Source organism: Rhinoraja longicauda, chromosome 12 (genome assembly GCF_053455715.1).
Source record: "Rhinoraja longicauda isolate Sanriku21f chromosome 12, sRhiLon1.1, whole genome shotgun sequence".
NCBI lineage: Eukaryota > Metazoa > Chordata > Chondrichthyes > Rajiformes > Arhynchobatidae > Rhinoraja > Rhinoraja longicauda.
Genome location: NC_135964.1, coordinates 15,392,787 through 15,410,256, shown reverse-complemented (window position 1 = coordinate 15,410,256; position 17,470 = coordinate 15,392,787). Strand labels below are relative to the sequence as shown.

General features: G+C 45.5%; 1 protein-coding gene across 1 annotated transcript in view; it reads right to left on the bottom strand.

Annotated features, from left to right (window-relative positions):
* LOC144598516 (uncharacterized) overlaps window positions 1-8,032 on the bottom strand; it is a 39,214-nt gene extending 31,182 nt beyond the window's left edge. The window contains exon 1 of the mRNA XM_078408682.1: window positions 7,934-8,032. Within this exon, the coding sequence (XP_078264808.1) occupies window positions 7,934-7,962 (29 nt within the window). The 5' untranslated portion in view covers window positions 7,963-8,032. The remainder of the gene's footprint in view (window positions 1-7,933) is intronic.
* Between the last annotated feature and the right edge of the window lie 9,438 nt (window positions 8,033-17,470).

Below are 17,470 nucleotides of genomic sequence, written 5' to 3'. Positions count from 1 at the left end.
AGTGGAAACATCCTTTCCACATCCACTCTGTCCACATGAATCAAATCAGATAATATTACACATAACTACAATCAATTATAATAGGTAGAGCAAAGGAAAAGATACAAAGTGCAGAACACGGTTCTCAGCATTGTAGCGCAACGGCCCACAGACAAAGTCCAATGTCCGCAATGGGATAGAGGTTTTGGAAAGACAAGAGGATGTCTTTCACTGAGGTGATAGTTTAGTTTAGTTTAGAGATACAGCGTCCTACTGAGTCTGCGCCGACCAGCAATCCCCGCACATTAACACACTAGGGACAATTTACAATTTTTCCAAGCCAATTAACTTATAAACCTGAGATAGACACAAAATGTTGGAGTAACTCAGTGGGTCAGGCAGCATCTCTGGAGAAAATGGATAGGTGACGTTTCGGGTCGAGACCCTTCTTCAGAATGAAGAAGGGTCTCGACCCGAAACGTCACCTATACATTTTCTCCAGAGATGCTGCCCAATGCACTGAATTACTCCAGCATTTTGTGTCTAACCTTAACATTGAACTAGTGTGAAGGGTGATCAATAGTTGGCATGGACTCGGTGGGCCGAAGGGCCTGTTTCCATGCTGCATCTCCAAAGTAAAATTTGATGGCTGACAGAATGTTTGAGCCGAAGACGATATCATTCATGCACAGGTATGCTTAGACAGAAAAATATCACTGCCCCTTTTCCACCAACATCCTTCCTGATGGAGTTAGTAACAGCTGCAATACAACATCCAAATCAGATATGCGAGTAAAGTCTTGCCTAACTCAATGTTTGATCAGGAACATTTACATACTGACAGGACAACTATTGTACACAACACACAAACACTTGCCTGTGAATGTCATTCTGTAACCGAATATTTCAGCATTGCAGCTACAGAATCAGTTCACTGACGGTACTTGTGTGATCCATTTGAATATTTTAATGGCCTCAGGAAGAAGTTAAATCAGACCACATTCAAAAGGGCACAATAAACAAAATCATTAGGACACAAAGTGCTTAAATGACTCAGCGGGTTGGACAGCATCATTGGAGAACATGAACTGGTGATGTTTTGGGAAAGTGTCTCAATCTGACGCGTCACATATCCATGTTTTCCAGAGATGCTGCCTGACCCGCTGAGTTATTCCAGCACTTTGTGCCCTTTTGTATATTAACTAGTATCTGCAGTTTTTGGTTTCGACAAAACACACTCATGATGCACATTCAGGAATTGGCAGATATCTATCCTAATTATTAGGGAGCCTCAACATTTGCTTTAGGACGGCAGTGAAGCCAGAGGATCAACGCCACTGACGATGGGCTCAACATGCTGGTGTAACTCAGCAGGTCAAGCAGCATCTCTGGAGAAAAGGAATATGTGACGTTTTGGGTCAATACCCTTCTCCGTACTAAGTGTCAGGGGAGAAGGTAACTAGAGGTATGAAAAGGTTCCAAACCACAGTATAGTGCACTATAGTCTGGAATTACTTTGCAATCGCAGCAGGTGGTGCTTCAAGCAAAGGCAAACCCTCTGCTCCCAAACCAACCGTCACTTCTGTGTACATCTGCACACAAATGCATAAAACAATGAACCACAGCCAAACATGCAACAAAACCATAACATTAAATGTTCTCACATAAACCAAATGGAAAGATGCTCCATAAGTTTCATGGCATATCACCTCTGTTTTGTAAACAGGACCATTAAGTCAAAGCCTGACTTTGTGCACATTAGTTTAGTTAATACATTGCTGCCGATTTTCATATTTGCCATTGTTCAACACAGAGCAGTTCGATGATCACCATTTCACATAAAAAATAATATTGAGAGAGAAAGGAACGGGGACCTCAGACCAACTGCTGTGCAACTGAGCTGAAGTAATGGACCACAGATGTGAGAGGTCAGGTGCAGGGAAACTAGGAGATAGAATTACTGGAATAAGAAAAGGATTTTTTTTTTTTTTTTTAATTGATGCATTATTGGTTTTTTACACACAAATAGTACTAACATAATTTGTTGTTCTTCCAACATTGACAACACATTGCGTTGCAGTGGTAGAATTGCTGCCTCAGGGTGCCAGAGACCCTGGTTTGATCCTAATCTTGGGTGCTGCCTGCGTGGAGTTTCCCTGTGAATGCATGTGGCTTTCTTCGGGTACCCTGGTTTCCTCCCACTTTCCAAAGGCGTGCGGGTTTGCAGGTTTAGTTTAGTTTGGAAACAGGCTCTTACAGTGTGGAAACAGGCTCTTTCGGCCCACTGAGTCTGTGCCGACCAGCGATCCCCACACATTAACACTACCCACTAGGGACAAATTTTACATTTACCAAGCCAATTAACCTACATACCTGTACGTCTTTGGAATGTGGGAGGAAACCGAAGATCTCGGAGAAAACCCACGCAGGTCACGGGGAGACAGCACCCGTACAGACAGCACCTGTAGTCGGGATCGAACCCGGGTCTCCGGCGCTGCATTCGCTGTAAGGCAGCAACACTGCCGCTGCGCCACCATGCCGCAGAGGTTAATTGGCCTCTGTAAATTTCCCCTGGTGTGTAGGATGTGAAAGTAGGAATAACATGCAACTAGTGTGCAGGTGATGGATGGAAGGCACGGACGTGATGGGCCAAAGTACCAGTTTCCACATTGTATCTCTAAATTAAACATTTATATCATTTGGGATAACACGACTCTTCCCAATTGTTATAAAATCCCTCTGGTGCACTAAAGTTCAAGAATCAAAAGTGCTTAATTGTCATATGCAACAAGAACAGAACAGAACAAAATTCTGACTTGCTGCATCTGTACAAGCCCATTAAAGGAATAACATGATAGATAAATGTACAATAATCAATAAATTATTACAGTAATATTGATAACCAAACTATAATGGTGCAAACAGGATTATGTGATGTAACCAAAATGGGGTCCATAGTAGATCATTGGGTTGGGGGCTGTGCAGTGTGGTTCAACATCCAAGTGGTCAATGGAAGAAGCTGCTCATGAAACTCTAGGTCATAGTTCTCAGATTCCTAAGGTAGCAACGAGATGAGAACATAGCCACAGTGGTGCGAGTCTTTGATGATATCACTGCCTTTTTGAGGGATTGTGGAATTTCCTCAATCTTCCTAGGAAGTAGAGGTGAGATCTCTTTATGATTACATCAATGGGCTGGGTCTAGGACAGATCTTCGGAGATGTGCATGCGCGGGACCTTGAAGCTGTTTAGTTTTTAGTTTGAGTTTGGTTTATTGTCACGTGTACTGAGGTACAGTGAAAAGCTTTTGCTGCGTGCTATGCAGTCAGGCTCTCTCCTCCCTCCATCAACCAGTCGATGAAGACAGGTTCATGGATCCTTGGCTTTGCCTTCCTGAAGTCAACAGGTTATGGATCTCCCTCCTGTACTCTGACTCATCGATACCCGCTGTTCACCCAACAACGGTGGGATTGTCGACTCATTTAAAAATGGCGTTAGAGCAATGTCTAGCTATACAGGAATAAGTCTAGAAGAGTAGAACAGGGGACTGAGCACACAACCTTGAAGTGACAAAACCATGAGAGGAATAGAACAGATAAATGCACAGTGTCTTGTCCAGAGCAGGGGAAATCGAGAAGAAGCGGACATATGTTTAAGGTGAGGGGGAGAGGGCAGGGGTAGAAAATCAGAACCCAAGGGGACTTTTTTCCCCACACAAAGAGTGGCGGGTGTATGGAACAAGCTGCCGGAGGAGGTAGTTGAGGCAGGGACTATCACAACAGTTAAGAAACATTTAGATGGGTACATGGATAGGATAGGTTTAGAGGGGATAGACACAAAAAATCTGGAGTAACTCAGTGGGACAGGCAGCATCTCTGGAGAGAAGGCATGGCTGATGTTTCAGGTCAAAACCCTGAATCTGAAGAAGGGTCTTGAGCTGAAACGTCACCCATCCCTTCTCTCCAGGGATGCTGTCTGTCCCGCCGAGTTACTCCAGCTTTTTGTGATTATCTTTGGTTTAAACCAGCTTCTGAAGTTCCTTCTTACACATTAGGTTTAGAGGGGTATGGGTCAAATGAGGGCTAGTGGGACGAGGGTAGATGGGACATGTTGATCAGCGTTGGGCCATAGGGCCTGTTTCCACCCGGTGTGACTCTATGCCTCAAAGTGCTGATGGTCCGAGAGGAAGTGTTGCCATTTTGTACCGACTGAGATCTACCGATGAGGAGGTAGAAGATCCAATTGCATTTGTCCACACCCAGTCCCTCCAAGTTTGCTAATGTGCAGAGGGGTTAATGGTAGGGAATATCGAGCTGTAGTCAATGAACAACAGCCTGATGTCCTGCGCTTTGTGTCTTATCCTCCCATCTATTACCATGGCCTACAGATGCTAGAAGCCCACCGGGTCAAGACCAGACCTCCTGTAGAGGAAACACTTCACACTTTTATCCAAATTAAACTCCATTTGCCATTCCTCAGCCCACTTACCCAGCTGATCAAAATACCATTGTACTACTTGATAACTTCTTCACTGATTATGATATCAATGATTAAACGGCTTTATTTTTCTGATTCTATTTATGAAAATTAGATGGTCGCCTAAGGAAATTGGGTGCCAAAATTTTGAAATGCGTCTGAAACTCAAGAAAGCATGCAAAGCACAAAGAACTGGAGAATACGCTGCAGGTCACACTGCATTTTCAATAACGTTCCAGAGAAACTCAGCAGGATAGGCAGCATCTGTGTGAAGAAGGGTCCCGACCGGAAAGGTCGTCTATCCACGTTCTCCTGAGATGCTGCCTGACCTGCTGAGTTACTGAAAGACGGCCACTTTCAGGCTAAACTATCAATAAATGCTCAGTGGGACACTTACATCAGTGCCGTAAGCCTGGTTTTCAAGGACATGGGACAGACGCCTCTCCAGGGCAGGTCTAATGCTCACCTACAAATATCACCATGGTGAGGAAAGGAAACAACTGGAGGCATCCATTTTGCTGGTGCAACTGATGCCAGACTGGTGCCAGTCTGAAGATCCCAACGCAAAAGAATGCTCTGTCCATTCCATCCGCAGATTCCACCTGACCCGCTAAGTTCCTCCAGTACTGTGTGTGTTGAACAACTGGTGCTAATCTGACATACCTACCAACTATGTATCCTATAGTTACACTTTATTTTTAGTTTGGTTTAGAGATACAGCATGGAAACAGGCCCTTCGGTCCACCGAGTCCGCACCGACCAGTAATCAACCATATATTAGTTCCATCCTGCATACTAGGAACAATTTACAGGGGCCAATCAACCTACAAAGCTGTACATCTTTGGAGTGGGAGGAAAGCGGAGCACCTGGAGAAAACCCACGCAGTCATAGGGAGAACGTACAAACTCCGTACAAACGGCACCTGTAGTCAGGATCGAACCCGGGTCTCTGGCGCTGTGAGGCAGTAACTCTACCGCTGCACCACTGTGGCGCCCCAGTTCTAGTGTCATTAACAGACTTGCCTTTCAGTTTTCACTGACAGCTAAATAGAGTCAATGGTACTTTATTGTTACGCTTACCCAAGCACAATGAAACTCATTGTTCACATTCAGTTCATTGACAATCCTGCTACACGTATATGGTACAGGGGCATGGAGTCATAAAGTACAGAAACAGGCACTTCAGTCCAACTCATCTAAGCTGGTCCCATATGGCCCATATCCCTTTAAACCTTTGCTATCCATGGGCCTATCCAAGTGACTTTTAATTGGTTTTATAGTTCCTGCCTCAACTACTGCCCCTGGCAGTTCTTTCCGTACACACACCAACCACTGTCTGGAAAAAGTTGTCTCCTGGGTTCCTTGCCCCGCTCACCCTAACCTCTGTCCTCTGTTTCTTGACCGTGGTTTCCCCCCTGGGATCCCCACCACCACAGAAGTCAATCTTCAGCTAATAGCTAATCTAATCTTCAACTATTCTTCAGCCGCTGAGAACAATGGGGGGGGGGGGGGGGGGGCAGCGAGGGTGGGGGTCGCCGAGAATGATGGGCACCTGTGACCATTGGCAGTGGCAGGCCTGGTTCGCTGCTGCAAGAAGATAAGACAGTGCGATGAACTATTGAAACTTTTGTCAGTGCCATTAACATGGCAACTCTTTGGGGACTGCCTAGATGAGGTGTGCTGTACGATTTTACCCGGTTGTAGGCGAAAACTAAATAATTCACTGTACCTAGGTACATGTGACAATAAAGTATCATGGAATAGTTGAATACGATTCACTTCATGTAATACCAAAACATTCGTAGACAGTACTGGACACAGCAAAGATTCTGCTACCAGACAACATCCCATCCTGTACATCAGAACTAGCTGTGACTTTAGCCAACCTCGTGTCCAGGCTAAATCTTACCCATCTCACTTTAAATGCTAAATGGAGACAACCTCTCTTTATGCTGCAAACTTTTAAGAGCCTTGGGTCGGATTGCTTCAGGAAGCTTGATACAGGTACGGGTGGCTGAACTCTAAAGTCATCCAAATATGTGCAGGAAGGAACTGCAGATGCTGGTTAAACAGTAATCCATCTGCCACTAAAGACCCAACCCTTTAAAGCAAAGATACAGCCTTTTAAAGTATGACTTCTGCTGGCTTTTCGGGATATAGTGCTCAAGGAGACTTCCCTGCCCAATACACACTACCCACTGTAACACAGCCACTGCCACTTCCCTGCCCAATACACACTACCCACTGTAACACAGCCACTGCCACTTCCCTGCCCAATACACACTACAACACAGCCACTGCCGCCTCCCTCCCCAATACACACTGCCCACTACAACACAGCCACTGCCACTTCCCTGCCCAATACACACTACCCACTACAACACAGCCACTGCCGCCTCCCTCCCCAATACTGACTACCCACTACAACACAGCCACTGCCACCTCCCTCCCCATACACACTGCCCACTACAACACAGCCACTGCCACTTCCCTGCCCAATACACACTACCCACTACAACACAGCCACTGCAACACAGCCACTGCCACTTCCCTGCCCAATACACACTACCCACTACAACACAGCCACTGCCACTTCCCTGCCCAATACACACTACCCACTACAACACAGCCACTGCCGCCTCCCTCCCCAATACTGACTACCCACTACAACACAGCCACTGCCACCTCCCTCCCCAATACACACTGCCCACTGCAACACAGCCACTGCCACTTCCCTGCCCAATACACACTGCCCACTGTAACACAGCCACTGCCACTTCCCTCCCCAATACACACTGCCCACTGTAACACAGCCACTGCCACTTCCCTCCCCAATACACACTGCCCACGACAACACAGCCACTGCCACTTCCCTGCCCAATACACACTACCCACTACAACACAGCCACTGCCGCCTCCCTCCCCAATACTGACTACCCACTACAACACAGCCACTGCCACCTCCCTCCCCAATACACACTGCCCACTGCAACACAGCCACTGCCACTTCCCTGCCCAATACACACTGCCCACTGCAACACAGCCACTGCCATCTCCCTCCCCAATACTGACTACCCACTACAACACAGCCACTGCCGCCTCCCTCCCCAATACTGACTACCCACTACAACACAGCCACTGCCACCTCCCTCCCCATACACACTGCCCACTGCAACACAGCCACTGCAACACAGGCACTGCCACTTCCCTGCCCAATACACACTGCCCACTACAACACAGCCACTGCCACTTCCTTGCCCAATACACGCTGCCCACTACAACACAGGCACTGCCGCTTCCCTCCCCAATACACACTACCAACTGCAACACAGCCACTGCCCAGATTATTTAAGACAATTCGACAAAAACATGAATGAATCAAAATGTTGATCATTGCAAGGAGTCGCCCGCTAACCTCCCCAGCTACACGCCCCCTTTTAAGCTGCAAGTGTCTCGAGGACTGAGCACCAGGTACTTACTCCTCTGCTTTCTTGCAACAGTTCCCCATCACGTTTGCCGGTCGAGAGCGGAGTTTCGTCAACACTGAAACCAACGCCCGTCCAGCCAGCACTGAGCCGCAACCACATTCATCAGGCGGAAGTCAATCGCCCTGAGGAAGGAGTGTTTAAGTGTTAAATTAAGATAAGGGCGTAATTTCCTCCTGCCTGTCAGTTTCGGACGGCTGCAACTCTGAGCGGGCTGTCATTTGGGACGGGTTTGTTTCTATCCAGTGTGGAGCACACACATAAAAGCATCTCCCTTACTTGTGTAGGAAGGAACTGCAGATGCTGGTTTACACCGAAGATAGACACAACATTGCTGGAGTAACTCAAGAGGGCCAGGCAGCATCTCTGGAGAAAAGAAATAGGTGACGTTTCGGGGTCCAGACCCTTCTTCAGACTGACAGTCAAGGGAGAGGGAACCAAGACATATGGAAAGTTACATCGAACAAATTAAATGTCAGATATGCAAAAAGACAGATCATAATGGGCTCAACCTTTCCTTGATCATCGTTGCTGGCTTTGATCTGTCATTAATTTGTTCTATGTGCCTTTTCAAATCTCTGGGTTCCCTCTCCCAGAAAAAAAATGACAAGAAGGGTCTCGACCTGAAACGTCACCCATTCCTTCTCTCCAGAGATGCTGCCAGTCCCGCTGAGTTACTCCAGCATTTTGTGTCTACCTAAAAAAAATGACAACTGTTGCTTTCGTGAAAGGATTTGGCAATACCTTTGAAATCAGGATGTAGAAATAAAGAACTGCAGATGCTATTTTATACCATAGGTAGACACAAAATGCAAGAGTAGCCCAGAAGGTCAGGCAGCATCTCTGGAAGTAAAGGATAGGTTATCTTTCAGCTCAGGACCCTTCAGCAGACTTTTTTTGTCTATCTCTGAAGATCAGGATGGCTTAACCTCGAGCATTATCTTCAGCAAATGAATTACTGTCTATGCATAAGTGAAATTCTAATCTTTAGCAGAAGACTTTTCCTAAGATGTGTGTTGGTAGGGTCATGCTCTCAGCAGAATGGAAGTTAAGGTACTTTACATTCCTATGCATTTGAAAGAACTTACATTTAGAGAGAGTTCCGTCGCATGTTTCAATAATACTACAAAATGCTTTATGTAGAAAGAACCGTGTTAAATAGTTACATTAATGTAGCCAATCTATTCATAGAGTTAGGGAAGATAGGAGGGAAAGTTAAAAATATGTCAGATGTCAATTTACAGAGGCCAATATCTTACAAACCCACACATGTTTGAGATGTGGGAGAAAACCGGAACTTATAGAGGAAACCCACTCAATCAAAGGGAGAATGTGCAAACACCATGAAGACAACACCGGAGGTCAGGATCAAACCTGTGTCTCTGGCTCTGTAAAGCAGCAGCTCAACTAGCTATGCCAGTGTGACAATGTCATAAAGCTCTACCAGGGAGAGACTGGTAGCAGGTAAAGGAATGTCTGGCAAGTGCGAATCTTTCAAAAGACAGGAAGAGTTCAGGCCCATCGAGACCGGCAGATCAAGGAATATTGAGGCTTAGGTCAGGAGAACCTGAATATTGGCCACAATAGTGAGGCCAATGCCAGTCATGGGCAGCTGGGAAAAAGCGAGTTCCTTGCGGTGTATAAACAGATGTGGGAGTATTTTAAGCAGGAAACTGGGAGGGAAAAAATAGGATAGGAGATATCCCTCACAGAAGTGAAGTAGAATCCGAAACAATTCTATACATATATTAAGAGCAAAGGGATAATTGGGGAGTGAATTTGTCACCTTAATGGGGCCATCCAGCTGTGGAGCCATTGGAGATGGACTGGGACTTAAATGAATATTTGTCGTCTGTATTTACTCGACATTCTGGAGAAAGACGTTTTGGTTGTCTTGCAGTGCATAAAGATGGATGAATCCCAGTGGCCTGACTATCTACTGTGAAAAACAAGGAAGCAGATTGTAGGTACTAGGCCCTTGGCAGAGAATTTCAAGAACAACATCCAATCAATGTGGAAACAAGGAACTGCAGGTGCTGGTTTACAATAAAAGACCCAAAGTACTGGAATAACTCAGCAGGTCAGGCAGCATCTCTGAGGGACATGGATAGGGATGCCTTCCTGAAAGGTTCCAACCCGTAACGTCACCTATCCATGTTCTCCGGGGATGCTGACTGATGCGCTGAGTTACTCCAGCACTTTGTGTCTTATCTTCCCATCTATAACCAGTTTTTTGAAGCACCCTGCACAATCCTAACCATCACCCTACCTCAACACCAAACCTCTGGTGGCTTTACACTACTGTGCTTACTCAGCGCACTTTGTTTTTGCACTATCACTGTGTGGTTTATTTCAAATAACAGACAATTCATTGCTTGTTTATTTGTTGTTGTTATTGTGTCTAACGTGCCTATAAAGCTGCAGCAAGCAGGAGTTTCATTGTTCCGGTTTACATCTGGTACATATGACAAATAAATACTTAGGGCACAGAAGAGCATTCGTGGGCACAGAAGAGTATTTAAAGCCTGCTGAGTTGTTACTGTGCAACCTGTAGTCAGAGACTTTAACCACTGCTGCAGAAGCAGACGGGGTGGAAACAGATGTGTGGGTGGACGTCTGTCCAGATTTTGCTTCTAAACAAAGATCAATTGGCAGCGTGTTGACCAGAAATAGATGACTTAACTCCCCCATACCTAGAAGGACTGAACATGTAACTTAGTTCAGTTTAGTTTAGATAAAAGACACAGCGCGGAAACAGGCCCTTTGACGCACTGAGTCCGTGCCGACCAGTGATCCCCGCAGACTAACACAATTCTATAAACACGAGGAACAATTTACAATTTTACCAAAGACAATTAGTGTACAAACCTGTACATCTTTGGAGTGTGGGAGGAAACTGAGGCGTCCGGAGAAAATCCACACAGTTCACGGGGAGAACGTAAAACTCTATACACAGAGCACCCATAGTCAGGATTGAACCCGGGTCTCTGGCACTGTAAGGCAGCAACTCTACTGCTGCGCCACTGGCCTGCTCCAAGTTCCTTCGAGCCAGCACCGCCATTCAATGTGATCATGGCTGACCATTCTCAATCCAGCACCGCCATTCCTGCCTTCTCCCCATACCCCCTGACTCCACTATCCTTAAGAGCTCTATCCAGCTCTCTCTTGAATGCATTCAGAGAATTGGCCTACACTGCCTTCTGAGGCACAGAATTCCACAGATTTACAACTCTCTGACTGAAAAAGTTTTTCCTCATCTCAGTTCTAAATGGCCTACCCCTTATTCTTAAACTGTGGCCCCTTGTTCTGGATTCTTAAACTGTGGCCCCTTGTTCTGGACAATAGATAGGGTGAATGCACAGTATTTTACCCATAGTAGGGGGTAAAAGTGGATGTGGGTAAGAGAGGCAAGATTTAATTGAATCCAGAGAGTCAACTTTTATCACTCAGAGTGTAGTGGGTATATGGAACAAGCTGCCAGAGGAGGCAGAAACAAATTACTGGGGTATTCAGCAGGTCAAGTAGCAAAATAATAGGTGACGTTTCTGGTCAGACAGTTCTGACCTATTCTTTTTCTCCAGAGATTTAATAGGAACCTGAGGGGTAAAATTTTCACTGAAAGGGAATGCAACAAGCTGCCAGAAGAGGTAGCTGAGGCAGGGACTATCCCAAAATTTAAGAAACAGTTAGACAGGTACATGGATAGGACAGGTTTGGAGGGATATGGACCAAACTCGGGCAGATGGCACTAGTGCAGCTGTGGGCAAGTTGAGCTGAAGGGCCTGTTTCCATGCTGTATTACTATACTCTATGAGAAGCAGCCTGACCCATCGAGTTACTCCAGCATTTTGTGTCTATCTTCTGTATAAACCAGCATCTGCAGTACCTCCCACACATTTTGCCAGAGGAGGCAGTTGAGGCAGGTACTATAACAACATTTAATAGAAACATCGACAGGTACATGAAGGGGAAAGGTTTAGAGGGATATGAACCACAGGTGGGGCAAATGGGACTAGCTTAGATGGAACATCATGGTCGGCATGGAAGAGTTGGGCCGCAGGGCTTGTTTCTGTGCTGTATGACTCCAAGTTGCTTGATTCTACTGAAGCCTGAATCAAAATACTACAGAATGATGGAAGTCTGAAGCAAAAATGGAAAATGCTGGCAACATTCAAGAGGCCAGACAGTTTCTGTGACTTTGCATCAGAGCCAGATAAGTCCATGAATGTGATGGAAGAAATAAAGATGTCTTGTGATAGGGTCAATGGCAGGATAGACGAAAGGGAAGATGGGAGATGGAAGGGAATTTGGAGGAAGAAAAAATGCATTTAGAGGAATTGTAAAATTTAAATGAAGATATCAGATCGATACTGGAAATTGTTGGACAATTCAATTTGGGAAGATGTTCAGTCAGGCAGAGGGAGGCAGGAACTGTTCTCACCGCCTTCCAAGGGACGGGTTGGACATCATTGGACCACAGAGGAGGAGAGGGACTGGTTTCCATGTTGAAAAAAAACAGAAGGAAACGGGAAATTGTCAAAAAGATGGTGGTGTGTGATTGGACACGTGGAGAAAAGAATTGGAATAGAAATAAATTCCAGGAATCATGAGGAAACAGAGCATTAGGCCAACGCGGATAATGCAGTAGACCAACCAGTCTAATCCTTCTCCTCACACTCACTTCCCTTCCACATTCCCCCTTTGCCACCTTCCCCCTCCCTAGTCATTTTACCAGTTCCACTGTTCTCCACATTGTTTCCCTCGTGAGATCACACCTTCCCTCGCCAACAATGGACCTACCAGGTAATCCCCATCACCTCCCCCTCCCCACCACCTACTTTTAGTCTGAAGAAGGGTCCCAACCCGAAACGTCATCCATCCTTTTTCTCGAGGGATGCTGCCTGACCCGCTGAGTTATTCCAGTGCATTGTGTCTATTTCAGGGTAGTCTGCTTGTGGGTTTTTGAAAGGAAGCAGAAACCAGCTGTGAATAGTTTGTGGCTTAATAGAACAAGGGCCATAGAACGATGTTGGAAATGATATAATGTGGTAATGTGGGAAACTACATCTGAATGTGCAGTGATCGCCTCATGGTTCTGAGGAAACTTCAAAGGGATGGAATTCTGACCTACGTCATCTTCCTCTTCTGCCTCAACCTCCTAAACATCTCTCGTGCATGCTTCAATAAAAATGTGTGAGGTGGAGCATTAGCAAACAGAGTGCTGGAAATCCAGAAGTTCGATGTTACAGGGAGAAGGCAAAGTAGATGTATGGTGACGGGAAATGTCACATCATCAGTGAGCACCTGGAGAGTGTGAGGCCAGAGGGAAGGGTTCCGGTATCCCCAGACATCTCATCAACTTAGAGATGACCTCTTCCACTGAGCTCAGGTGCAAGGTTTCTCCTCAGGTGATGCAGGGAATGGCAGACCAGTGGCACAGTGGTAGCGTTGCTGTCTTACGGGACCAGAGACCTGGGTTCGATCATGAACTTGGTGCTGTCTGTACGAAGTTCTCCCTCAAGTTTGGCTTGATTGTATTTATGTGTAGTATTGTCCAATTTGGATAGCACGCAAAACAAAGCTTCCCACTGTACTGCACTGTACGTGTGAAAGTAATAAACCTAAACCTAAACCTAAACTTATTTTTAGCATTATTCTAGTTAGTAATCCTTTTTTTCCTGAAAGGGACAAAGAAATTACAAAGAGAAAAAGGCATGGACCATTTTGTTCACTTTCTGCCATCCTATGTTCATGTTCAATAATGAAGAACTTTGTTGAATGTTGCCCAAGCACAGACTGGGCGATTGTTTCGTTGAACACCTACGCCAAGTCCGCCAAGTCCGTCATCTCCCACTTGCCAGAGATTTTAACTCCCCTTCCCATTCCTAGACTGACCTTTCAGTCCTGGGGCTCCTCCACTGACAGAATGAGACCACATGTAAATTGAAGGAACAGCACCTCATTTTTCGTTTACAACCCAATTTCAGGTAACCTTTGGGTGCCCTCTCTCTATATCCCTCCCCCACCCTAATCGTCAAACTAGTTTCACTGTTCGTATCCCTTCATTACCACTTCCTCCACAGCCAACAATGGACCATTGTGGGCCCCACCCTTCCATGGCATCTGATTGTTCTGTGCCTTTTCATACCTCTAGTTTCCCTCTCCCCGATTCTGACCCTGAAGAAGGGTCCTGACCCGAAATGTCACCTATCCATGTTCCTCAGAGATGCTGCCTGACCTGCCGAGTTACTCCAGAACTTTGTGTCTATCTTTGCTGAGTATTTGTTGATCCTACAAACACGATCTACATGGAGGAATAACATGAACCTGTTGCCACCTTGTGGCTATTTTGCCATATTTCAGTTGCAGCAATAGTTCCTCGAAAGTTGAGACTTGATTCCACTTGAGATGATGAGTGAACCTTAGCACAACCCCAGAGAAAGCTGAAAATAGACTGGATAGCTGGAGTAACTCAGCGGGTCAGACAGCATCACTGTAGAAAAGGAATAGGTGACGTTTCGGGTCGAAACCCTTGTTCAGACTGAGAGTCAGGGAAAAGGGAAACGAGAGATTTAGACGGTGTTGTAGAGATATAGAACAAATGAATGAAAGATATGTAAAAAGGTAGCGATGATAAAGGAAACAGGCCATTGTTAGCTGTGGCCAAAGTGAGAACGAGGACAGACAATGAGACTCAACAAGTCGATTTTGAGTCGTGGTTAAAACGTGGTTGTAGAATCAGAGAGCAGGAGGAGTCACAGAGGGGAGAAAGCTGTTCAGGTTTGACATTAATCCACTGTATCCACAACTTGCAGATTAAATCTTCAGCTACCCTAGCCTCTGAAAGGGTTATACCTTAAATTTATGTCTACCCTACCCAGCAAAGTATTCATGTGGCACATGGGAACTTTAGAACATAGAATATAGAACAGTACAGCACAGGAACAGGCCCTTCTGCCCACAATGTTATTGAAATTTGATGACACAGCTAATGCTGCGAAGATGTTCAATATGGCTAAAAAAGTATTGTTCTTCTTGGGCAGAGGAGTTTTGGAGAACCCTTCTTCATACCCAACCTGAAACGTCACCTGTCCATGTTCTCCAGAGATGGTGCCTGGCCCGCTGAGTTACTCCAGCATTTTGTGTCTCTTTCTTTAGATCGAATTGCAAGTAGGGAGAGGGCTGTTAGGAGGCTTCAAGGGGACGTGTCCAAGGACAAGACAGATGCAATATATTGTGAAAATGTTGACTTATCCACTTTAAAGCATAAACCAGAATAGAATATTGGATAGGAGTAGTTTTGAGTCAGGACCCTTCTTCAGACTGATTGTGGGGGTGGGTGAGCTGAAACCAAGAAAATACATTTCCTTGTTTCCAGTCCCCTACCCCTCCCCCTTACAATTGGTCTGAAGAAGGGTCCCGACCAAAAACATCACCCATCCATTTTCTCCAGAGACAGACACACTCAACTGGACAGGCAGCATCTCTGGAGAAAAGGAATAGATGATGTTTTGGGTCGAGACCCTTCTTCAGATTGAGGAGAGATGCTGCCTAGCCCCTTGAGTTATTCCAACATTTTATGTATATCTTTAGTATAAACCAGCATCTGCAGTTCCTTGTTATTAATTAGAATAGAATATTGTTTCAATGTGTGCAATTGAATATTGTTTAGTTTAGCCCACTTTTTAGTGGGGGGGTGGAGAAACAGGCCCTTCGGCCCACCGGGTCTGCACTGACCAGTGATCCTCGCACATTAACACTATCCTACACACACTAGGGACAATTTTTACATTTTCCAAGCCAATTAACCTACAAACCTGTACGTCTTTGGAGTGTGGGAGGAAACCGAAGATCTCGGAGAAAACCCATGCAGGTCACAGGGAGAACGTACAAACTCTGTACAGACAGCACCCGTAGTTGGGATCGAACCCGGGTCTGTGGCGCTGCAAGCGCTGTAAGGCAGCAACTCTACCGCTGCGCCACTGTACCGCCCATGAACTTTGTTGATGTTCGAAAGGATCTGGCAATCCAAGTACATAAGGCACTGGAAGCAAAGTATGCAGGTACAGCACACCATTAGTAAGGAAATATGTCAGCCTTTATTATGAGAGGATTTGAGTACAGGAACAAAAATATCTTACGAGAGTTATGTAGGGCCTTGGTGAGACGACATCTGGTGTATCCTGTGTTGTTTCGATCTGCTGTTGAAAAAGGATACAGATATGAAAGAGTCAGCGTAGCAATGGTCCACCAGGCTGCTTCTGGAGATAGACACAGTGCTGGAGTAACTCAGCGGGCCAGGCAGCATCTCTGGAGAGAAGGAATGGGTGATGATTGGGGTCGAGACCCTTCTGCGGCATCTGCAGTGCCCTCCATGGTTCTGGAGATGATGATTCTGCCATTTCAGTAGAGATTGATGGTCTATTTCTCTAGAATTTAGAAGAATTCATGGAATAAAATATCATTGAATCATTGGAGCTTTGAGAGGTATTTTCAACAAAACTTACAAGTCTTTTATATGGATTAACATAGTAGCAAAAGTAGCATTTTTGCATTGTCGGGTGTGAGGGGGTGAGGGTCTGTTGCCGGGTTGCCGGGTGGGATGGGGTGGTCGATTCACTCTTCTTGCTTGCTTAGGTGTTGTTGCCACTTTATTTGTTCTTCGTGGTTGTATTATTAGTTCTTGTACAAACAAAGTTTATTTTAATATATTCTGTGTTTCACATCAGCTCGGCACCTGAAAACACGATAAATACCTTATTATTTCCTGACGTCGCATGTTTATTTACATAAACCGTTTCTTTTTAAATGCATGTTTCATTGAATTTTTTTTCCATTGCAGACAGCAATGAGCAAAAGAGCCAGAGATATTGGACGTCATTATGCTTCTGGAAGTACAAAACATAAAGCAAAGGGAGAAAAAAGAAAGAAGAGACCAACTGGTGATATCAAAAACAAGTAAGTTGACAGAATATTTAAATGTTCATGGTGATGGTGCTATAACGGCCGAAGCTGGAAATATAGGAACAACTTGTACTAGTCAAGTCAAGTCAAATTTATTTGTCACATACACATACTCGATGTGCAGTGAAATGAAAGTGGCAATGCCTGCGGGTTGTGCACAAAAAGAATTACAGTTACAGCATATAAATAAAGTTAATAAGTTACTAAACATAGCACAAAAAGTGTCGACAAAAATTTAGTCTCTGGGGTTATAAAAGTTGACAGTCCTGATGGCCTGTGGGAAGAAGCTCCGTCTCATCCTCTCCGTTTTCACAGCGTGACAGCGGAGGCGTTTGCCTGATCGTAGCATCCGGAACAGTCCGTTACTGGGGTGGCAGGGGTCCCTCATGATCTTGCTTGCTCTGGATCTGCACCTCCTGATGTATAGGTCCTGCAGGGGGACGAGTGTAGTTCCCATGGTGCGTTCTGCCGAACGCACTACTCTCTGCAGGGCCATCCTGTCCTGGGCAGAGCTGTTCCCAAACCAGACTGTAATGTTGCCGGACAGGATGCTCTCTACAGCCCCAG